At 42.0% G+C, this 24,668-nt stretch overlaps 1 protein-coding gene across 5 annotated transcripts; it reads left to right on the forward strand.

Moving 5' to 3' along the window:
* Window positions 1-15,495: 15,495 nt before the first annotated feature.
* Window positions 15,496-23,939, forward strand: spartb (spartin b). Of its 5 annotated transcripts, XM_086164645.1 has the most exons (9): window positions 15,872-15,969; window positions 16,367-17,199; window positions 19,383-19,580; window positions 20,556-20,736; window positions 20,834-21,028; window positions 21,120-21,278; window positions 22,448-22,538; window positions 22,688-22,732; window positions 23,427-23,939. In XM_086164645.1, exons 1-9 carry the CDS (start codon window positions 15,936-15,938, stop codon window positions 23,629-23,631), a joined length of 1,941 nt encoding a protein of 646 aa, XP_086020771.1. In that variant the 5' UTR covers window positions 15,872-15,935; the 3' UTR covers window positions 23,632-23,939. The 5 variants fall into 5 exon arrangements, with proteins under 5 accessions (XP_086020770.1, XP_086020768.1, XP_086020769.1 ...); XM_086164644.1 differs by lacking the exon at window positions 15,872-15,969 and adding an exon at window positions 15,496-15,731 and having other exon boundaries at window positions 22,688-23,939; XM_086164642.1 differs by lacking the exons at window positions 15,872-15,969; window positions 22,688-22,732 and adding an exon at window positions 15,496-15,731.
* The last annotated feature ends 729 nt before the right edge of the window (window positions 23,940-24,668 follow it).

A 24,668-nucleotide genomic window follows, 5' to 3' on the forward strand; every position in this document is an offset into this window, starting at 1 on the left:
ACGGGTATGTGGGTTATGCAGAAAGTCGTTGTTTTAACGACTCTGAAAATGGCAAAGAGATGCGCTTATGAAGCACAGTTTAAGCTGAAGGCCATCAGCTACGTGGAGGAACATGGAAATCGAGGAGCCGCGAGAAAATTTAAGATCAATGAATCGATGGTTCGCAAGTGGAGGAAGCTGGAAAACGAGCTCCGACGGGTCAAGAAGACACAGCTGAGTTTCCGCAGACATAAGGCGAGGTGGCCCGAGTCGGGGGAAACACTAGATCATCGAGCAAAGAACGAGTAGAGAAGCGTTTTGACGCTAGCAGTAACGCCAGCAGAAGAAATGAAAATTGAACATTTCCGAGGAGGTCCGTCTTGGTGCTTTTGTTTCATGAAACTGTGCCATTTTTCCATCCGGATCAGGACTACGGTAGCGCAGCAACTTCCGGCGGATTATAAGGAAAAGCTGGCCATCTTCCGCTCCTACTGCAGCAAACACATCGCCGACAAACACATCCGGCCCAGCCACATCACTAACATTGGACGACTACCATGAGAACGTTAAAGGGGGAAGTGTGGGCGTGGATTGTATATTAAACCCGCGCCCTATAATCAGGTGCGCCTTATGTGTGTGTTAAATACAGTAATGGCACACGTAACTGGGACTGCGCCTTTTAGTACGGCACGCCTTGTGGTTTGAAAATACGGTATATCAAAACCCCACACTTGTACTGAGCTTACACCAGGTGTGCCCTATAGGTCAATCGCGATCTACCGGTCGATCGCAAAGAAAGCGTGGGTTGATTGCATGGCATTAAAACGTAGACGTCAGCCGATCATCCTCACTATGAAATTTGTCATTTGACTGACAGTCATTCTGTCCAATGTGATCTTTTCTTACACAGGCGTCACGGCGCGTCTGCACATAACGGTGCGTTCTAGCACGCTAGCGAGTTAGCCTCCAATTTATGTCTTCTAAGCTTATTGGTTATAAAAATGAGTGGGGGAGCTGGACCAAGTAAAAATACTCGAACGTATCACTTCCATACTGAATGGGAGGTGGACTTTTATTTGACTATGTCATTTTCAAAGTGCGTTTTCCTCATCTGCCGGTCTGCCATCGCGATATCGAAAAAATTCATATATTCATAAAAACTGTAGCGCTGACTTCCCTTTGAAAAGTGAGCTGAGAAGGAGAAAGGTGAAGGAACTAAAATCCTAGCTGTCTGTCAGGACAGCAGTTATTTTTCTCAAAGCTAACTTCAACAATGCTGCTGACTCCATTCAAGTCATCAGAATAAGGTATTTACCAAAAAAGTACTCTGTTGTAGTGTGCCGTAAGGATTCATGCAGTTTTGCAAGATCCACAAACATTTATTGTGTTAAGTATACTCAGTAGTATATCAATAAATATATATTCAGCATTTTTAGTGGAGGCAGATCATTTTCACATGGTCATTGGAAAAGTAGCTCACAAGGCTAGTAGCTCAAGACTGAAGTCTTAAGACTAAAGACTTGTGTAAAACTATCAACTCGCACTAGATTTTAGAGTCTTAAGTCTTAGAATAGTGTTAGCGTAGCCTTCCCATGCAGAGACTAGGCTGAGACCAACCAAAGACTGTGGGTTTCAGGTCCAAAGACTTTGCAAAGATTTTGAAAAGACTCAAACTACAACTAGAACACAATGTTTTCATCTGATATTTGCAGAGCCTCTGCTATTTCAGCATAATAATCAGAATCAGAGAAACTTTTATCCCAGAGGGGAATTAGAGGGCGCAAGAGATTAGCATAACAACCTGGAGAAGATGAACATCTATGTACATATACATACATATGTATATGAAATAAATCTGTATGTTTAAAAGGGAGAATAAAGAAAGCTGAAATAAACATTAGATTAAAGTGAAGTAACACCAACGTCAATGAGCTATACGTCGGGGAGTTGACATCGTACGAGCTGGGCTGTTCTGCCCACAACTTCGCCATCTGCTCCTCTTTCTGGACAATCGTGATGTTCTTCGGCGTTCCCGTTCATCCACACCGCCAACAAATACCGTCTCTGCTGCCAACATCGCTCTGGCAATTGTTGATCAGCCAGGTTTTCTTTTACCGGTTTTGTCGAAGCCCATCTATCGGTTGTTGATTGGGTCTGCGCAGTGACTGTTGTAAGCCCTTAGACTAGGAAAAGTCTTCAGGCTGTCAGCTTACACTTGATGACCGAGATAACGCGATCGCGCTGTGACTTCGCTAAGACTGCCTTATTTCCTTACCATTTCCTTATGACTGCGACTAGAAAATCATAAGGCCCAGCATTAAATAAGCCAAGAGGCTCCAGTGCCGTCACCTCAAGTCTTCAATGGCTTTAACTAAGCCTCTTCTACATAGCAAGTTTAAAAACCCTCAGAAAAAATACATTTTTACAGGCGCAATTACATCTCAAGAGAAGCTCTCACACAGATTCCAGATGTTTACTTCACAGTTCAGCGAGATATCATATTGTTCCCCACTAAACCGCAATCTTTCTCAAAACCCTATCCAGTTATTTATCTTTTTTTTTTTCCTTTGTGTAAGACAGACTAATGTCTGTGTCGGATCAGAGGCTTCCAAACCCCCTGAGTTTCGGGGGGGAAAAGAGGGACGTTCAGGTTTTTTTTTACCAGATTCCGTAAGCTTTGGGAGTTTGGGCCATATATAGACAAAAAATCAGGAAATCCCATCCTCTCCTCCTTCTTTGACTCCACCACATTCATGCCGCCTTTTTTATCGTGTGACTAAAAAAAACAGTCGTCTTCCTTCCATCGCCAAGACACGAAACTTCAGGGAACTCCGTCACCTCTGGGAATTTCAGCTGACGATCCCCTGTCGCGATTTCAATCCGTGAACGCGGAGGCTCGCGGTCGAGCCATTGTTAAGGGCTACATGCGCGCATAAAACAGCTATTTTTATGAGCTGGCCGGGGGAGTTCGAAGGAAATACTCTTTTTCTGCAGGTTCAGTTAATTCGATCGCCAAGAAGATTCCCCTCCCACAGCAGCCATGAGCCACGTAGATGGAATTCCTTGTGCTTTCATGGCTCTAGTCAACTGTTTCAAATGGAAGATATGCAAATATGACTGTATTTTACCAGCTGCGCGGTGACAGTCCCTCAGTTCCAGTCTGATATACGCGTTATATAGTGTTCCCTGGCATCGGGATTGTTAGATCTGGTCGAGAGACTGAAACGCCTTTGGATTTTTATGTGCGGTAATGTTCGTCGGATGAAGCCATGAAACGGAGCCGTCGTGGCGTCGTCGCGCGTTCAGACATCATGTAACATTTAACCGTTAGCCCGGATGAAAAGCCGAGGATGTCAGAGAAAATGAGTTGAAAATATGTATTTGAAGGCGCCGCATTGGAGTCTTCGTTTTTTCCCCCGTGTTGTTTTCCTCTGGGTTCTTCGGTCCAGACCGGGCAGTGGGTTCGCTGGAGACCCATAATTATCCAGAGGTTTGAATAAGAGATTGAATTGGTGAATGTCTCTATATGAGATATAAAAACAGTGAATGGGTGAATGTCTCCATATACGATATATATATAAGTAAGGGATTTAATACTTGAATGACTATATGACATTAAAAAAGTGAATGGGTGAATATCTTCATATACTATATAAATAAGAGAGTGAATAGTTGAATGTCACTAAATGACATACAAAAACAGTGAATGGGTGAATGTCTCCATATACTATATAAATAAGGGAGTGAATGGGTGAATGTCTCCATATAATTCCTTGAAACTCTGGCACAACAATTTCCTTCGGGATTAATAAAGTTGTTCTCATCTCATCTCACCTCATACTATATAGATAAGACAGTGAATTGGTGAATGTATCTAAATGACATATAAAAACAGTTAATGGGTGAATTTCTCCATATACTTTATAAATAAGAGAGTGAATAGTTGATTGTCTCTAAATGACATATAAAAACAGTGAATGGGTGAATGTGTCCATATACTATATAAATAAGAGAGTGAATTGGTGAATCTCTCCATATACTGTATAAATAAGAGATTTAATTGGTGAATGTCTCTCTATGACATATAAAAACAGTGAATGGGTGAATGTCTCCATATACTATATAAATAAGAGAGTGAATGGGTAAATTTATCCATATGCTATTTAACCCTAGAACACTAACGCCGGGTGATTTTCACCCACACAATTCTTGTCATGTGATTTTCATTGTGTTGCCCTTGTGTTTTATGGGTCCTTGGGTAGTTTCAGGGTGCTCACTGATGTTATTAATTGCATGTTTGTTTCCCCCCTCCCATCGGCCCATCTATAAATTGATGAAAACTGTATTTTATCCAGGATATTGTATAGGGTAAAATATACCCACCGTTAGTGATGGTGTTACTTATTTTAATTTTAGTGTTCTAGTGTTCCACCTTGAGAGTGAATGGGTGAATTTCTCCATATACTATATAAATAAGAGATGGAATAGTTGAATGTCTCTATATGATATATAAAGACAGTGGATGGATGAATTTCTCCATATACTATATAAATAAGAGATTGAATAGTTGAATGTCTCTATATGATATATAAAGACAGTGAATGGGTGAATTTCTCCATATACCATATAAATAAGAGAGTGATTGGTCTAATGTCTCCATATGACATATTAATGAGCGTGAATGGTTGAATTTTTCTATATCAGCTTCTATGTACCAGGGACTTGTTTTATGCATGAAAATGTTTCCGCAGTCCCATTAGAGGTGCGTGGATTCAAATAGTAAAAAAAGTTGTCAGTTCACAGAATTTAATCTGAATACAATGACTAAATTTCGGCAGTAAAGCAAAGGCGGAAACAGCCGTTTTTCAAAATAAGATCCGGAAGGTCTGATGAAAAAATCATCTGTACCAAGAAGCGGCAGATGATAGATGGATGCATGGTTGAATGTCTCTATATGATTTTTGAATGGATGTATATCTATATATTTGGCCCTGTGACCAACAGAAAAATCAGCCCCAGATATTTTGACATGGCCGGGATTTCAGCCAATAACACCCAGATTTAAAGAATGCCTGTTGGTCACGTAGTTCAAGATCCCGGGTTACACCAACTTGACGTTATATTTGCTATGGTTTCACATCAAGGTGAGTCCAGTCTCCGTAATGAGGACTAATATTCAGGCCAATGTGTTGGCACATAAAGCTCCCTTACATTCCTATAATTACCCCGTGGAGGTTCTGAGGTGTAGATTATTGGCAGTTGAGGAGTTCATTTATTTCTGACAATGCACTGAAAGACCCTGGTCTTATTTAAAATGTATTTAAGCCCAATAAACTGTATTTTTGTGAAGGTTGTGGTCGTTCCACAAAAAAAAAAAAAAAAAAAAAATCAAATTAAGAGAAAAGAGGGTCAAAATTTAGGCACACTAAGTTAATTCTTGGTGTATAGACTCGTAAATGAGCCACTGAAACATGACGGACTTCCAAAAACCCAAATGATGGTAGAAAATGATTTCCATACATAACATGCAAAACAGATAAAACTACTAATAATACAAATAAAACAAATTATACAACTGCTACTACAAATAATAATAACGATGATGATGATGATGATAAAGATGGTATTGTATAGTACAAAAGTACTGCAGCACTAGTACTATACTATAGTATATACTCATACCATATACTATAGTACTACAGTAGTATAGTATAGTATAGTACTGCAGTACCATCGTATATTGTAGTACTATAATGATAATCTATATCGTATAGTATAGCAATATAATGATAATCATGATAACAATAGTAATAAATCTAATAATAATAATGGCAATGATGATTCTGAGGATGATACTACTACTACTACTACAAATAATAATAATAATAACAACAGTACTATTATTATGATTATTATTAGTGTCAATGTTTTATATTATAACATATCAACGCTAATAGTACTAATAATGATGATATTATGATGATAATGCTGATGCTGATGCTGATGCTGATTATTATTATTATTATTATTATTATTATTATTATTATTATTATCCTCAAGGTCGTCTAGTTTCCTCACACAGCCCAAAACAGGCAGAGGGATAAATTACATTCAAATTACCCTACCCTAAAATTACCCTAAATTACATTTGAACAAAAGAGTAAATGGTTGTTTGTCTCTCTGCGACATGTGAATGACGGGGAATGGCCGTATGTCTCCATATGTGGTCCTGAAATGATTAGCTTAGGATTGGCTCTGACCCTCCAAACCCTCTGAACCCCTGAGAGCAGGATAAGTGCTATGGATAGTGAGTGAATAGTATAATAATAATGATAATCATAGTGCACTTTCCATAGAAATGCTTAGAGAAATTAATTAATCTCATTCATTTGATTAATTTTCTTCCGTAGAGAAGGATAGGGCGGGTCTAGAATCTTTAAATTAATCTAATGTGTCTTTTCAGATCCCCCATCCCCAACCCCTCGCCTTTAACTCCCCGAGTCGGCCTGCGCCGAGAAGCAAAACATATTTGTGAGTGACTGCGGACATAAATCAAACTTTGAAGTTCGACTGATCAAAACTATTGCTGCGTTTGAAGCTTCTCGGAGTGGTTCATGAGCTGCTCTGAGTCCGAACGCTGGCGTAAAACATTCTTTTATCAGCTTTTTTAACAAGTTTTTTGGATGAATAGGCTGCGCAGTTCCAACCCTTTATTACTATACATTACTATAAACCTGGTAATGTGGCTACTGGTATGTCGCATTTTTGCTTTAAGTCATATCATGACAAGTAGATTATAGTGTTGTGCGCGCTGTTTAACTCTGACAATGGATCTGCCGGGTTATCCATACATTGGAATTTATTACATTTTTAAATGTCATGTTTTCCAGACCCCCGCCACTATAATTGATCGTCTCAGTTGTGTGGACATGAGACAATATCACAGAAGCGCCCCTAAAGTTGATGGATTCCTCTGCGCCGGCATGCTAACGCGCAATCTTGTTTTCTCCAACTCCGCAATGCGTTAGGGCAGGCGGTGACACATTTATTATATGAGAAGATTTGTGACGGAGCCTTACCTTCATCGTGGGCTGTGTTGCACAAGTAGATGCATCAATTTGTGTTACCTGAGTTGTTTGTGTGTGTCAAAAAAATATGAAATGTATGAAAAAATAAAACAAAGTAGGGGACCGGACTGGAGGGGTCACTTGGGATTTTATTTATTTAGTACGTTTTCAATGTGCTTTAGTTTAACACCAAAAAAAAAAAAAAAAACACTTTTAGTGTAAAATAAACCTTTTTATGATAGGTCTGCTGCCAGACTATTGTTATTTTTCATGTGTTTATTTTTTCTCCATGAGGGGGGCATTAACAGGTGCCATGACATCAACTCAAGCGCACGTTTGTTGACGTTTCCCGCAATTAACCGCATTTGACAATCATTAAAAAAAAATAATCGAACCGGTTGCGCAAATGATTGGAAGCGCGAGTTGAGTGAGTCGTCCGCTGGCTTCGGCATCGTCTTCTACTTTTCTAATCTCCGCGTTGTTGAAGAGACCGAGTCTGACCATTTTAACAGAATCTCATTATTTTTTTTAGATTACAGTCATTTAGCAGACGCTTTTATCCAAAGGGACTTACAAAAATTGCGACTCAATAACCAAAAATCCAAAGTACCAGTAGTCGTTATTCAAAAGTCACCACTCTGCCAAATAGCCATCTCAAAACTATGTACATACATACATTCATTTTTTTTTTTTTTTTTTTTTTTTTTTTTTTCTGGGTGGGGGGCTAAGTGCGATTAGTGGGGTAGTGCTTGGTGAAGAGGTAGTATCTCCTGCCGATGGCGGTTTTCTTATCATCAAAAGGTTAGCGCGGCATAGAGCAACGCTCCGGTGTCGTCGTCCTATAGAATCGGGTGATGTTGGATTCCCCTGAATGTTTTAAGAACGCAGCGTGGCGAGATACGGTCTGAAAATAATAACAATAACAACATCCTGATAGCACACCTTGTTATTAGCATTCATCTTCTGTGATTTCCAAAGACTTCAGGCGAGCACCCTGCAATTCCACGAGCACAGATTCAAACGGCGAAAGTATCCAAGGGACTTCAGCCAAGATGTTTATTAGTTTCATAGTGATGTAAAAGCAGGCTAATGGACTGCGAATATAAACAAGAGCCGAGTGCTGCCCCGAATAACGCGCAGCATCACGATAGCAATCCGGTACTATGATCGCTGACACGATCATGTCTACTGGGATTAATAATATTTATAAAGCAGTTGTGGGTAAACAGAACACAGGTATCCATTCTTTTTTTTTTTTTCTTTCCAGGGGGGAGAAAGTGCCCTAACCTTAAAACGCTATATCCAGGCACATCAACCCCCACCGCAGGTTTATAGGAAACATACCCTAGTTTAGTGCAAATGACATCAGCTATCTCGGTTGTCTCTCCCGGGGTCAAGAGCTCATGCGTGCCGCGCTGTCAGATCGCTGGAAGGACTTACTGTCTGCTGAAGCTATTAACTTTTTAACAGCTGTGTGATTTATCGTCCCTCTGTTCTTCCTTTTTTTTGGGGGGGGGGCTTTTTATACTGTGAGCGGCCGCTTAAAAAAAAAAGTTTACGTTTTGCTCGAAACGGGCGCTCAAATGTTTCCGATTAGGTTACGGACTCATTCGGTATAAAATATACTGACAGTAGTTGAACTTGTCCCGGGCCGTCTTTACGTTGGCAGGGAACACTCGAAACGCCACAGCATGAAGGGAAAACAGAAAACAACCGAGTCTTTCTTCTCATAAATCACGGCACGGCGACATGTTTACTGTGGAATACGATACAATTCTGTTTTCTTCATTCACCCCGCCGAAAAAGAAAATATATCCTGTATATTTTTAATCCAGCCTGCGCTCACTGACGATATAAACGGGGAAAAGGGGGGGAAGTAACGGGCCGACATCATTTCTTTAACTTCTTTCTCTTCAAATGTCCTGGCTTTCCTTTGTAAAGGTTGAAATGACAGGCGTCAAAAGACAGTCACCCCGGGCAATACATTATGAGCTCTGGAGTGGAAAAAAAACAAAAAAAAAACCACCCAAAACATCACTTTGCCTGTTATCCTGCAAGTCAGAACGCCATTTTAAAACTTGAAATCCCCCCCTTTAATGAATTCACAAAGTTTGGAATTTGTTTTTCTCCCCGCTGAGAAATGGCGGCTAATGACATGTAATTATGTCGCCATTTTCCAAGCGTTTCAATGATCGCTCTTGGCCGTGCAGCGCCTGGCCGGGCCGGTCGGCCCCGGGTCGGTCCATGCGATGCACTTGCCGAAAAGAAAAATAAATATCGGGTGTCAAAGCCGGGGGGCGATAATTCACCGTATTATGAGTCTCAGATGAGGATTGAGGGGAAACGGCGATTGAGGGTTTGGATGTCCAATAGGACCCGCAGTAATTCATGCTGGTTTGAATAAGTCCCACTATGTGGGACATGGGGCACCGACATCCTGTAATTTTTCTTTTTCATTATTATTTTAAATCCATATTTCTTATTTCATCAGCCCTCCGTCTTGGATACCTTTACTTTATGTCGATTAAACGTTTTGGTGACGTTGGCACCGAGATCGGATTTTCTCAGACGTCTACTTCCCAGACGTGCTCAGACTTTACTGTTGACAGAACTGATGATATATTAATTTGAAAACATTTAACTAAAGTGTCAACGCTCACCCCCGACACCAGCAAATCCACACCATCCATGCTTCAAAATGATACAACCTGTCAAGACCCAATCTTCGCTTTCTTCCACAATACCTCCAAAAACTACAATATATGCAAAACTCAGCTGTTACTCACCTACCCCCCCACTCCAAGAGTTACCCCATCCTCCAACAGCAACTGGCACTATTCAGTATAGTATCTCATCTTCACCCACAAATACCTTTATAACCTCACCTCCACCTATCTCACTGACCTTCTCTACCACTATTCCCCCTCTCTGGGCTCCAAAATAGTACCAGACCTTGGGGTACCTGTGGTCCTTCTGCTACCAACGACCCTCTGGAATTCCTTGCTGCCACACATCAGGTCCTTGGACTCTTGCAAAAACCCTAAAATCACTACTCAAAACCCATATTGACTATATACAGTATATACCAATTAAGCCTGGCTTCTCCAGTCTCAATTTATTTTATTTTATTTTATTTTATTTTATTTTATTTTATTTTATTTTATTTTAGTTAAATTTTTTGCAACATTCCATGAGTTTCACCTGAGTCATGGACATGTGATTTATTATCATTATTATTATTATTATTATTATTATTATTATTTATCAACTCGGAAAGAACACAGATCATAGCTGGTAAGCATTGCATACTCTGACACACATTACTTACCCAGAGCTTTTTATAAAAGCAAAACCCTCTCGAGTAAGCCTCACTCACTGGAGAGTCTATTATTATGTCTTTGTAGAACATTTCACTATTTAAGGGGAAAATCCCCCCCAGCTGTAGAAAGGCCCTCCATATAATATGACTTTGGACAGCCGAACCATAGTTGAACAGAATTTTGATAGCCCTTCTGTTCGCTCATGCCTGGTAAATGCTCCATAAACACCTGAAGGAGCTGACTCACAAAGGTCCAGGCCGGATTCCAAAAGTAATATCCACTTGTCTGCAACGATTCTCTCATCTGATAGGTTGTGTGGGGATTTTTTGATTTTGTTTTTTACTGCTGCCAGGAATATCACAAAACACTCAGATACATTATATGAATAGACCATACATTCAATTTTGATACATGTATATATACATATATATATATATATATATATATATATATATATGTATGTGTGTGTGTGTGTGTGTGTGTGCGAATACATACACACACACATACAGACACATATACACGCATACATAAATATATGTGTAAATACACACACACACACATATATACACACATATACATATATATATATATATACAGTATATGCTGTATATGTATGGCTAGAGATGGCTTTATATACTGCAACCTAACCTTTTGTTATTTTCTCTCGCTCTCTTTCTTTCTACTCCAACCAACCGGTCAAGGGAAGGGGCCGCCCCAAATTGAGCTCAGATCTGTCCAAGGTTCCTGCCCGGTAAAAGACAGTATTTTCTCACTGCTGTTGCCAAGGGCTCACTCGGGGGGGGGGGGGGTGTTTGGTTCCTGTGAATAATTTTAAAGTGTGCAGACCGGATCTGCATGGAAAGTGTCATGAGACAACTGTGTTGTTTTTGACTATAAATACACACAGATACACACACACAGAAACACGCACACACACAAACACACATACACACACCTATGCTGTATATGTATACACATACCTGCATATATGTATGTGTATATATGTATGCATGCATACATGCATGCATTTATAATATGATATACACACATATATACATGCAAATGGTATATACTGTATATAATCATACAACTGTATTTGTGCAGACATGTACATATACATGCAAGCCCAAAAATTATATATATATATATATATATATATATATATATATATATTTGTGTATATATATATATATATATACACAAATATATAACTATTAATTATCCTTTTTCTTTCTATTATCACATCATATTATATATATCATATCATAAATATATATATATAATAATATGATGGAATTTACATATCATATAAATGAGAATAATATTAGTTAGTATATATATAATGGTTTGATTGCCACAAGGGGCCTTTCTGTGTCAAGTTTCTTGTTCTGCATGGCTTGCCTCCAGGCTACCCGGTTTCCTCCCTCAGTCAAAAAAACATGTAGGAGGTTAATTGGAAATAACTGGAAAAATCGCCCAGTTGTGGGCGTGGTTGTTTGTCTCTATATGTAGATTATGTTCCCCGCCTCTCTGCAAATGACAGCTGGGAAGGCTCCCCCGTGACCCTAACCGCAGGACAAGGGGTTCATACCGTATATATGTATATTGCACATACTGGATATATATATGTATATATATATATATATATGTGTATATATATATATATATATATATGTGTGTGTGTGTGTGTGTGTGTGTGTGTGTGTATGTGTTTAGGTCAGTAAAAATAATTTTAATTCAAGTCTATTATAAATCAATTGCCTGTGCAGCAGCTTCTTACCACAGTGGTTTCACCTGAACGGTAAAACAAAAAACAAACAGCAAAAATCTATAATGATGCATTATGTCACACAAAAAAGAAAAAAAGGGCTATTCTGTTGCTAGCCTAAATAACGTCCTGAGGAGGCAAGGTCAGGGCGACGGCAGCATTGATTCATTAGCTGCCAGAAAAACACCTGTGGGAGATCTTGGCTTTGACTCTTTTTGCACATGTCATGTGGGAGACACAAGGGTTGAGGTTCTTGGAAGACTGATGACTCCAGCGCCATGATCTCCAGCACAGCACATCTGAATGATCCTCCAAAAAAAAAAAATTGTGGAAGACAACTGCTGCCTGTTGCCCTTTGCTCTCCCCAAAAGCGCCATCTGACCTATACCCTGTCCTAAGCTCAAAAATACAACCTCGGCGCATATCTCTGGGGAGATAACATTGCTATCAATCAGTTGGGTCGGTACAATAATGCCAAATATGGTAACTATACTCCGACCTGTCAAAACCGAGGGAAGACACAAGTTGAGTGCCCTCCTATCATGCAAGACGCACAACTTTTTTTTGTTCTTCCACGTATTCTGCTAGCTCATGAGATTTAGCTTGTAAAAATCTCAACTTTTCAGCATGCTTCGTAATTGCTGAAAGGCGGAATTAAGACCAGAGGTTTTTTTCAAAAGCCTGCCGCACCCACTGCCCTGTCAGCCGGTGGTGACATTTCGGAGTACTTGCAAAAACAAGACGATAGTCTTGGACTCCAAAAAGACATATTTTTAGGAAAACGACTATACCTCCAAACGATATGAAGACGTATAGGTCTTGAGGTCTTTGTGATGACTGACATTAAAACTATCAGTGACACCATTCATCTTCCATTTACCAGTTCCTCCCCTGAAACAGTTCTGGCGACTGTGATCGATCGAATTCCCTGCTTTCTGTTTTGCCTCCCTGCAGAATTGATACCAACGCAGACCGGTTTTAAACATCGTTATTTTTCATAGCCGACCATGAATATACTGGATATGTTACAAGTTGAACTATTATCAACAATCTGCACAATAAGAATAAAAGTATAGTTTGGACTCTTGGTCACCTCTTGTTTGAATTATGTACTCCTGCTTTCCCATGCCAATGATTTATTGTTGTATTTATTTGGTTTACCGGCTCTTTTCGACTGTCTGTTCCCAAGCCACTGGCCGTTCCCATTTACTGCGAGCCCGCTGGCCTCCAGTGCTCCACCGTCCCTGTCCATGGAATTTTACAGACAAAAAAGAAAAGAAAGAAAGTAAGAAAAAAAAAAAAAAAAAAACAATATAATACAAAACTGACAAATTTGGTGTTTCGTTTGTCCCACTAATCGCAGGACATCCTACGAGTAGGATTTTGGAGACACAGAGAAAGGCAGAAGGCTGTCTGGCTTGGATCCTCAGTTATTGGAATGATAAACCTGTAATTTAAATTATATTGTATTCCTCCAGTTTGAAATATGTACGTGGGGTCCCACAGGGTTCCATCCCGAGTCCTCTTCTTGTTGCTGTCAAGCATTACATACCCTAATTAAAGAGATGTAATTCAGCCTCTCATCGTATTATCTACAATTATCTAACTGTTCCACACTGAGCTGAGAAAATAATCTATACAAACAGACTTAGCGTCGGGCTGACTGAAGCTGTAATGTTTACAGTATGGCTCTAAATCCACCTGTATACAAGACACAAAACACTTGATAATCCTTCCACCAACACAGACAACCTCTCCGATCACACAGAAACAACCTCTTCCTGTCCATTATGTTGTTTATCAACGATATCAAGAGCTGACGAACAAACTCCTAAGAAGCTAACCTGGGATGGGCTAGTTCTAAGAGGCTGTATGAACAGGTAGTCCTTGCAACACTGCACTGAAGTTTAATGTACTGTGCTGTGAAAATTCTGGCGGTACTCCATGCTATTTGAAGTCCTTTTGACTTTTGTGCAACCGCCTTTGCAAAAGATGCGCATCATCCCTCAGCCGGAGCAGCAGCTGGCCAACCAGGTTCATGCTACCGATTCTTCAGTTACAGATGCATCATTGTCCCACGGTGGAAAGTGTAATAAATTAGCAACTTTCTTTTTTTAGCTGGAATCGAGGGGGGGGGGGGACAAAACTAAAGCCGTCAAGCCTGACAAGATCTAAAATAAAAGAGTTGAGGTTAAAGTATATATATGCGTTAATGCTGGTCTGTGTTCCCTGAGGAGCAATAAAAAAGGTTCCCTTGCTTTGTGGAAAGGAGCGGTGTATTGGTCTATGCGCAGCGTGTTTGGGAGATGACACCGATATTTACGACTTTCCTGTTTTTCGGCTCAGCGTGACTCTCTGAAGTTCTTGCAGCAGTCAAACTAATTAACAAGAAACATAAAACACTGTCAAAAAGTCTTAATTTCACATGATAATTTGCACTGCTGTTTTTTAGTGCCTGCAGCCCTTTTCTTTCTCTATCTGATCATAAGCTATGTAATGACAATTAGGGGCACATTTATACCAAACACAAGGTTTCATAATTTCCATGATCAGTAAAAAAGCTCAAATTATGGGGGTTGTAAAATTTTCATGAACCCACAGCAGAGAAAACATTGCCCCTACCCCTTCCAGCTCTGCAAATCCTTACATTTGAGATGGAAGTTGGCGCCCTCTGCAGATTACTGTGCTCACCCATCAGCATCCACAGCCAAATCCGATATCTCCACCTGACACTCCACAATTTGTGTGTATTTACATCAAAGATATTTTTCAATTTTTTTTTTAAAAAACATTTTTAGTTTGCATTAACCTTTAAGCCTTAATGTTTGAAAGTTTGCATTGACCTTTAAACTAACATAATCGTCAATTATTATTTAATGACTTCCGTTTCACATATTATTGAGAAAATAAAAACCGGAACTACTAGGAACTCAAAATAAAGCAGGGGGCGCGTCATCAAAGAGGTTGGGATGAGATTTACTATATCTTACCCTTGATTAACACTGAACTTACTATAGGTTTGTTCACTAACTAGTACACCTAAGTAATCGATTGATATATATATTTACAGATATTTCAAAATATAGTTTTTATCTTTCGATGTCTTATGTCGTAGTGACGCCGCTTGCACTCGTCAATTCTCTTGCGTGATGTAGGGAATTTGTAAGGATTGAAAAGAAAAGGGAAGTTGTGATCATGCACGCAAAAAAAGCAATTTACTGAAAATGTGCAATTTAAAAAGCGGAGTTTTGACTGAAGCGAATCTACGCTGACATCTAGCGGATTAATGAAGAACTACGCTTAATGTGACGTCATGTTATCATAACTTGCTATTTCCGGGTTGGGCTGCCTTCAAAATAAAAGCTACGCTAAACGCGAGATGAGGTTGATACAGGCGCTCAAGTTACATCACTTTTCTACGTTGGAAGCGAGTGTCAAGGTTCATCGGAGGCTACTAACGAAAATACCAACCCGCAATTACCTGGTCTTTAACGCATAACCCACACCTCAAGCGTTTGTATTCGCCAAAACCCCGTACTTTACGTTAGCTGCGTGATAGCTAACTCCCTGTCATCCGGGTCCTTTCGCTTGTTTCGGGTGAGTGTGAACATCAACAGTGCTTGTCGGGGAGCTAATGCTAACTAGCATTTCAAGAGACATATCAACAGTTGTTCTGGTTTGTTGTTGTTTATTTTTTATTATTGTTACGTTCGGGTTTGTTCATTGACGACAGTATCCGTGGCACTGACGCCCTGTCATCGATTTCGGTTTACTGAGCAAAGCGGTTGTTGTCTCAGTTTAATGAGAGAGAAAGTTCCATGGTTGGCAAGGCACTGTAAGTAAGAAAAGTGAGAACAAAGTCATTTCTTTTTTATTGATGATAAAAATAAAAATAAAAATAAAAAAAGGCTTTGCAACAGTGAATAGAAGTTGCGAATCTAGTTTGACTATTCAGCCTGTTGGATCTAATGGATGTAGATCTGTTCGGCCTCATGTGGCGTGATGTCAAATATGCAAACCGGTGCCAAAAGCGTATTGTGCAAAGCTGCATCAGCAGGGGAGGTTGACCCTGTACGTAGAGTTGAAATGGAATCTAAAAATGAATAAAATGTCAATCCTGTAACTTTAAATCCTGTAAATCCTGTACATTTTTGTCAACCAGGGTTTGAGTGAGAATAGATCTTATTTCTGCATCTCATGGTTTTGTGTTGTTTGCTAAACTAATTTTGTAGGCCTGATCGCAGGGTGGGGGATGGAGAAAGATAGACAGAATGCTTTCGACAACGCCAGGCTTCAGGTGATCGACGACGGCTACAAGAGGGGCTTTGAATGCATCAATAAAGGACTGACCGCAGATGAGGCGGGACACAAGGATCGCGCCTTGGAGCTCTACAAGAAGGGCCGGCAGCACCTCCTCAGGGGCATCAGCGTACCAACGCAAGGGGATGAATGCACCGGTACCTCCTGGGAGTCGGCCAGACAGATGCAGCAGAAAATGCAGGAGACACTCAACAACATCAACATCCGCTTGGCTAAGCTGGAAGTGGGCTCCGATGTCTCCTCCAACGGCTCCAGTGTGTCAGAAGCCACGGGGAAGCTCTACCCGAATCTCCCTACCAAAGAAAAACCAGAGAGGCCGTCTCCGCCAAAGTTACAGCCCATTAATGGGCAGGAAGGAGGCGCAGTGGGAGGTGTCCCCGCCTGCAACCTCCTGAGCCCAGCTCCCCTACAGGTCCTTCCAGCGGGTGTCCCCGGCGACCAGCCTCCTGCCTACTCCCCCCAGGCAGCCGATGGCCACCTCTCCATCTCGTATGGCACAGAGTCCGGCGAGCTGTCGCTGGTGGGGGACGAATTCTACAGCCGTACCTCAAACTCCTCTACATCGTCACTGAGTGTGGGGGAGGACGGCGAGGAACTGCTGTACATTCCCCAGGGCGTGCAGATATTCTTTGTGACGCCAGAAGGGAATGTGAGTGCCCCGTCATACCCGGGCTACCTTCGGCTGATCAAATTCACCAATGACTGCGATGAGAGAATGCCAAACAGGCCTCCAGCCTTCTTGCAGGTAACATTCACCCGCAACCCCCCCACGCGCACACACACACACACTCAGTGAGTCATCGGTTAAGGCCTGCTAATGACCCCACAGTCTTTGATAAGATCACACAAGGGCCTGTGACTCAGTGCAGTAATCCCTACCGGCCTTGTGGGCGTGATGTCATCACCGAGGTGAAGCTGCTCGCTGCAGGGTCTCAGCCAAATGGGACAAACACACCAGCATTTCTGACATTAAGGCAGACAGCTCAGCTCCAGAGAGATCCCATATTTAAACCCCGCTGGGAGTTGAACATTCTAGAGAAATAGTGCAAAGAGTAGTTTTCCCCCTATCATGCAATGAAATAAACTCAAGACAGAAAAACAAGCAGGAAGAAATAAAAAAAAAAAAAAAAAACAGGACTATTTTGTTGATACTTCAAATTTGCCGTGGTCCAATGTCATGTTCTACTGCCCTTGACTAACCATAAACATTCTAAGTTGATTTTCCTGCTGCATGCAGAAACGTACCGAGACCGAGAGGATATTTTGCATCAAATAAAGCCGTTAAATCTCACAGCGAGTAAAGAGATGAGCTCAACAAGTACGACTGCGAGGCAATCGTGCGTTACTAAGACTCACTATCGCACGGACAGTTGGACAGACTGACTGTTCATAGCTAAAATAAGATGTCGGCAATAAGACTTGCAAAATTTACATTAGTCTGCTGGTTTTTCTTGACCATGAGTTCGCACTTGTGTGCAACTTCTTCCTCCCAGCTCGCGGAGGGCCATTATTAGGGCAGTGTCAGATCATGAGACTGAAATCTTGACTCGGCAATGGAGGGAATTTCCCAAAACCCTGTTGGCGGTGAGCGCCACGTCCCCAGCCGTTCACAAGAGAGGAGTTATTCTCCTGCGCCGTCAGACCCTGTAATCCTGTTAGTGACGCTGCAGCAGACTCTTCATCGTGTCCTGCTACTTGGACCCATCTCTGATTAACACGAGTCAAGTCAAGTTTCACTGGAGTCAGATTTTAGGCCCCAAATCACAACAGTCATCTCGTGACATTTTCCATACAGAAAGATAAGCTTTATTGATCCCAAGATGGAGAAATCAAATCGTCACAGCAGCATTTCAGGGTAGAAAAGGGTGCAAAAGGTGGTAATTCAAATAATATGTAAATACAGACTATGTACAATATATACAATAGAATATAGAAATACAGAAAGAAATGTAAAAAGAAATGGCCTGTGCAGGGAATGGTTATAGAAATAACAGATGTACAGTAGAAGATGTGGATAGTAAAAATGAAAGTGATGATAGGTAAGGTGTCCTGCAGAAAGTATAAATAAAATATAAATATTGCTCGGGTGAAAGTGTTATCACTGTTATCTGTGCAACGTCTATCTACACTACAGATAGAGGCAGTGCAAAAAAAGGCCAAGAAGGTTAAAGACGGAAATACCTTGCCTCACCAGTTGCACATCCATTGGTGCATACTTCCGATCGAGACTATTAGAGAAAAACATAAAGAAAAACAAATTCAAAGGAGCTCTCTGAGCTGCTTTATTTTGCCATCACTCTTGCGGTACTATCTTCCACTTGTAGAGCAGATCTGGATCAAGACTACCTTTAAGCGGTGCAGAAACCTCAGACGGACCCCAGCTCGAGGCAGGTGGCCTTCTGCCTCAACCGGAAACCAAAAAAGAAGGACAGAGAGATAGAAAGCAAGAGTGTGATAGAGACACGAGAGGTAGGAGGGTTGGCAGGGACTGACACAAGTGATCTTGGACTAATAACAACAATAATGCTAACAGGTAAAGGCTAATAGCTGACATGTTACAATAATAATTTTAATTTTCATAAAAGAAGTAACAATGGTGGATGCCTGGCGAGACCACTGCATTAGATTAAGCCACGGCCCCCGGCAAACAAAAAATCAGAAGTTTTAAGCCTATTCTTAAACCAAAAGAGGGTGTCTCCCCCTCGGGCGGAGATTGGAAGGAGGATCCAGGGAAGACGAGCTCAGTAACCTAATGTTCTGGCTCCCCATTTTGCTCTCAGAGATTCCAGAGACGACAATTAGCCCTGCGTCCTGGGGGCACACGCATCCGACTGGGTAGTTTTATGCTAAGTTGTGAAGTGAGCTGCCCGTCATCCTCAGGATGGTTTTTCATGCGGGTGAATATCTTTGTGCTCTCTTTGTGTGCAGGTTTGCGACTGGCTGTACCCGCTCATGACTGTCCGCTCGCCGGTGCTGCTGTGCAACACAGGGGTCTTCATGTTTCCGGACATGATGGCGCCGGGCCCGGGCCACTTCGTGGGCGTGGTCCTGTCCTCGGCGCTCCCGGAATCGGACAGGGAGCTGTTCCGTGATCTGCTCTCCCAGATGACGGACCTCAGAATTCAGGTTGAGTTTCTTCTTCCGCACCGCCTAAAAATACATCTGAAAAAACCCTTGACGTCCCTGGCGAGTGGTTACATAATTCTATTTTATTTAGATCATAATAGCTACTTTGGGGGAATAACAGAAGTGAGATCTGCTACCTCAGCAGCTGTGGGCGGCGTTTGTTTGATCATTCCCTTTGACCAAACTAAAACTAGAACACCTGGGTTCTAGATACTGTTGCTGAAGGCAGAAGTAAATCACTGACTTTCCTGTGGCAAGAGACAGTTTAGGGCAGTGACAAAAGCTCCCCCTCCATCAATACGCTTGCATTTTAGGCCAGAAGAAGCTTCAGGTCTCATCCGCCCCCTCGCGGCTCACCGCAACAGGCTGGTTTATATATAGTCTTTAATATGGCGATAAGAGCCATCGCTTATATAGGATTTTGAGGCTGCAGTAGATGAAATTATTACTGTGGGCCTCACAGGATCGGAATGGTGCCACTTGCTCACCTCCTGAGCCGCCGGTCCTGGTCGTTTTACCTCTGCCTCAGCAGTGGAAGGATTAAACACTGGGAATTAATTGGATCTAACGCTGTAACAGGCAGCGGTCAGAACAATGCCCAGAGATTCACTCGGGAGACAGAAGTGCTAGTTCGGCCGCGATGGAGGACGAGGCGCCGGGCCCAAGCTGATTCCGATCAAGGTCGTTTTTGAGTGAATTTAGCGGCGAGGCATTGTGACTGATGGACCCGGTTCTCTCTGAGCAAGTAGGCACTTTTGAATCCATTCAATCTCCGTGTCACCGTCAACAATTTGAAATGGAAAATGTCACTGTGACAAAGAAACGTAGGCTTTGTCATGATGCGATGAATGGGGCCATTGTTGTGGATGTGGTTACCAGGAACACCAGTGGCTCGTCTCTTGACAAGTGGGCCCAAGGATTTGCGCTGGCAAGCCGCGACCGTTGTTCAGCTCACAGATGTGTGTGTTCAACCAGGCCCCCGATGAAGCCGCCGACACCGTCAACCTCAGTCAGAAAGTGCCCATCGCGCCGCCGGAGGAGGAGGCTCTTCCGGAGCCTCGGCCCGACGTAACACAGAAGGGGGAGGAAGAAGAGGGGGAGGAGGGGAAGGATCTGCCTGAGTGGAGTGAAAAGGTGGCAAGTGGGATCCTGACAGGTGAGGTCGCTCTCGGCCCGCTGGCCGAAAACATCTCTGCTCTTGTGTTTCGCATTCGGTAATCAGGCAGGGGAATTCTGAAATTTTCTCCTCTCAGGTGCTTCCTGGTTGAGTTGGGGTCTGGTGAAGGGGGCGGAGGTCACCGGCAAGGCCATTCACAAGGGTGCGTCCAAGCTGAGGGAGCACATCACGCCCGAGGACAAACCCACCCACGTCAGTCCCACCGTTACCAAGGGGCTCCATGTCGCCAAGCAGGCTACCGGGGGAGCTGTCAAAGTCAGCCAGTTCCTAGGTGACTAAACCGTCTACATCTCACAGGCCTAGCCAACCCCGACACTGTCATTTTTATCTATGACTGCGTAACTGTCACTCTCTCCCTGCAGTGGACGGGGTTTGTACCGTCGCTGGCTACGTGGGTCGGGAGTTGGCGCCCCACGTGAAAAAGCAAGGTGGCAAGCTGATTCCAGAGTCCATGAAGAAAGACAAGGACGGGCGCTCCAACATAGACGGAGCCATGGTGGTGGCTGCCAGCGGTGTGCAAGGTAGGATGACGGTAGTGGTGGGAAACTCGGTTCACTTTATGGACTCTGGTTAATCTGAGTTGATTAGTCAAGTATTCCAGTTCACTTGAGTCAGTGATGTTTCTAGTGGTTTCGCCGACTCAAGTCAGTGAACCCCTTCAACCAAATCGTCATATTCAATAGTGTTTCCGAAGAGACACCTGACTCGCGTTGTTGTTCCAATTGACCGAATCATCTGATTCAGTAGTGCTTCTGGTGATTTGACTCAAAATGGTGGTCTAGTTCACAGAACCATGTGATTCAGTAGTTTTTCTTATAAGTCTCCCAACTTGAGTCAGCACTTCAGTAGTGTTTCCAGTGAGTCCAGTGACTCAAGTCAGTGAAACTGTTGTACGGAAGCACCTAATTCAGTCGTAATTCAGGTGAACCCATGACTCGTGTCAGTGACTGTTTCAGTTGAATTGCCTGATTAGAAGTTTTTCCGATGAGTCAGCTGACTCGAGTTGTCGATCCATTCGACCGAATCATCTGATTCAGTAGTGTGGCTGGTCAGTGTGACTCCGCTGACTTGAGTTGGTGAATTGGTTCAAACGAATCACCTGATTTTCCTGGCTCACCAACCCAACCAGAGGACTCAAAGGATTAATAGAGAGCTCAGACTCGTGAGTCGTGATTTACTTGCAAATGAAACTTGGGAATCGTCTGTCTTCCAAAGACAATCCAGTCGATGGTGGTGGAAGTTGTTTGTGTGGATCTTTTCACTTTATATATCAGTCATACGAGCATCCGTATAACTGCTTTGTGTGACCACAAATATTAAGGGCTGTGCAATCTTCTGACCAAATATGAGAATTTAGAAAAATATTCAGGAAAACAGCATTTAGTAATCTGGGGTTGACTGACATTGATATCCAATCAGAGTTCCAAGTCTTCAGTGTCCTTCTGTCAGTATCCACCCTCAGTGTCATTTACACCTCTTCAGACCCTCCATTAGTGATATTTAAAAAATAATTAATTTGAACTTTTTTTTTTTTTTATGCTATTTATTGTTTTTATTGTGACATTGGATGATGAGGTGTCTGGCAATATACATTTCATAGCATTGACTTTACACAGCACTTTTCAATGTATATGTCAAAATAAACTGAACAAAATAATGAGCATTGCATTTATCCCTGCCCTCCACTCAGGGTTCGCCACGATGTGGACAGGGTTGGAAGTAGCAGCGAAGAATATAACCACAAGTGTGGCCTCCGAGACCGTCACCACCGTCAAACACAAGTAAGTCCCCAACTACCATAATCACTGTAAAAGTTCACCACTGACCGCAGTCAAAGTTTGGATTCTGGCTGGACGCTGCCCGCTGTACAGGTTGCTCGCAGGAAACCGGACGGACGCTCACTCATTTCCCTCTTCAATTTGCTTTGCAGATTTAGGGGTCTACAAAAGATCATAGACCCGCCTAATGAGAAGACGTGTACATTCTCATGACTACACAAAGCTCTTGACCCCGTCACACCGCTAGCTGCAAGCATGACAATCCTTTTAACAGAACCCTGAATGCAGCACAAGTCACTGTCCCTCCCTTTTCGCGGTGAAACGCTTCTTCTGCTAATCTCTCCAAATGGTCCCACAATTGCCGCATGGCCACATGATTTCCTACTAACCGCGCAATGTAATTCACCGATCTCTGCAGGGCGTCAGGCGCCAACACTGTTTACATGTTTATATTTACCGCAAAATTACTTTTGTAACTTTCGATGTGTTAACATTGACAATCAGTGACAAAACATGCTTCCTGCAATCACCACTTACATTTTCTCCTTCCGCTCCTTTAAATTTTTATTTGGACAGGAAGTTATTTACGGGCAGGGCTGGGTAGGAAGGATCTGTGGCTCCATCCATATCACCCCCCCGCCCCCCTTGTTATTTGGGCTACCGTGAACATTGGCATTGATCAAAATTCTCAGTTGGGCACATAAAAGAAATGAATAAATACATTAAATCAGTGAGCACTTGCATGTTTGAAATCGTCACATTAATCAATCAACGCACTGCATGGCGTTCTCTCACAGCTTTTTTTTTTTTTTTACCCTCCCCCATATCTCATTTCGGCGGCGCCCCCTTCTTGACCTCTTTCCCCCTCCAATCTGAATTCCCGACGAAAAGGTACGGTGCGGCAGCGGGACAGGCCACGGACCATGCCGTCAACTCGGCCATGAACATCGGCATCACCGCCTTCAACATCGACAACCTGGGGATCAAGGCCGTGGTGAAAAGGACCGGCAAGCACACAGCGCAGGCCATTTTGGAGGACTACAACCTGCAGGACAAACCCGAGAGCGACAAGCAAGTGCAGAAATCGGACAAATAGCGTCCCCAACCCCCTATGCCCTGACCCCAGCAGCGCCTTAATGCAGAATTATTTTCCTCAAAATAAATCTATATTTAGTATTCTTCATTTCTGAGGAATTTTATATTTGCAAAATAACTGCTGACTTTCATTTCTTACTCTGTGATGAAGCTGAGCACTTTAATCTCTATGTGCAATATTGTAAAATGACTTGAGTAATAGAGGAGCCGCAGATTATACTGATATTAACTTTTGACACTGTTAACAATTATTAATAGTTTTCTGTGGACAATATATTGATACATTTCATTAAAAATTGATTGTGTTTATTGGTTGGGTTTATTTGACTTATTCAAAGTCTTGTATCTCTCAAAATGCGCTCAATTCAAAATCGGTTCAGCAGAATTTATCTGTATGGAAGTTATAAAGTTAGACAAAGGTTTATTTTTATTTGTGTCTATGAGTATATGAATGCAGGTCTCTCCTTAAAGGAAACGATTGCAAACATCACCCATACACACACACACACACACACACTCTCCACTCCACCACCACCTGTCCCGACAACTACCCACACATACTTTATTTTTAAAATACATATCTGGCTGACATAGACAGCTGTGTTGTTAAATATTGCAGATGGAAATGTCTAAGAAAGTGAAAGCAGATATGACACAGTCTACCACCTGTAATACTTTATCTTTCCTCACTTGCATTTGCAGTTTCTAAATTTCATTCATTATATTTTCATAAATACGATAAAAAAAAAAAAAAGAAGATTAAATCGAGCATTTTAAGTGCACTACTCAGTTTATCTCCAGACACTTTCACAAGTGATTTACATATATTTTTTTTATTTTAAAGTAGCTTTTAAGCCATCGGCACAGGGGATCGCGACGCTCGTTTCCTGTCTCCTTTTAAATGCAAAACTCCTCTGGGGAAAAAAGGAAAAAAAAAACACTCTTCCATAAATGCTGGTATGTTTGAAGATTTGGGTGTTTATTATGATTGTAGGTCCCGAGGTCTCATGGAACCAAGCATGAGATTATCCCCTTCTT

Source organism: Fistularia commersonii, chromosome 18 (assembly GCF_037954325.1).
Source record: "Fistularia commersonii isolate RoL2024-O1a breed Wild chromosome 18, RoL_Fcom_v1.0, whole genome shotgun sequence".
In the NCBI taxonomy this organism is placed as follows: Eukaryota; Metazoa; Chordata; class Actinopteri; order Syngnathiformes; family Fistulariidae; genus Fistularia; species Fistularia commersonii.

What these genes read in the sequence shown, in the direction of transcription:
- spartb (XM_086164645.1), top strand. Translation starts at nt 15,936, where the DNA reads ATGAGAGAGAAAGTTCCATGGTTGGCAAGGCACT. An exon ending in GGCCTCCAGCCTTCTTGCAG is followed by an intron (nt 17,200 to 19,382) that starts GTAACATTCACC and finishes CTTTGTGTGCAG; the next exon opens with GTTTGCGACTGGCTGTACCC. An exon ending in CAAAGTCAGCCAGTTCCTAG is followed by an intron (nt 21,029 to 21,119) that starts GTGACTAAACCG and finishes CTCTCCCTGCAG; the next exon opens with TGGACGGGGTTTGTACCGTC.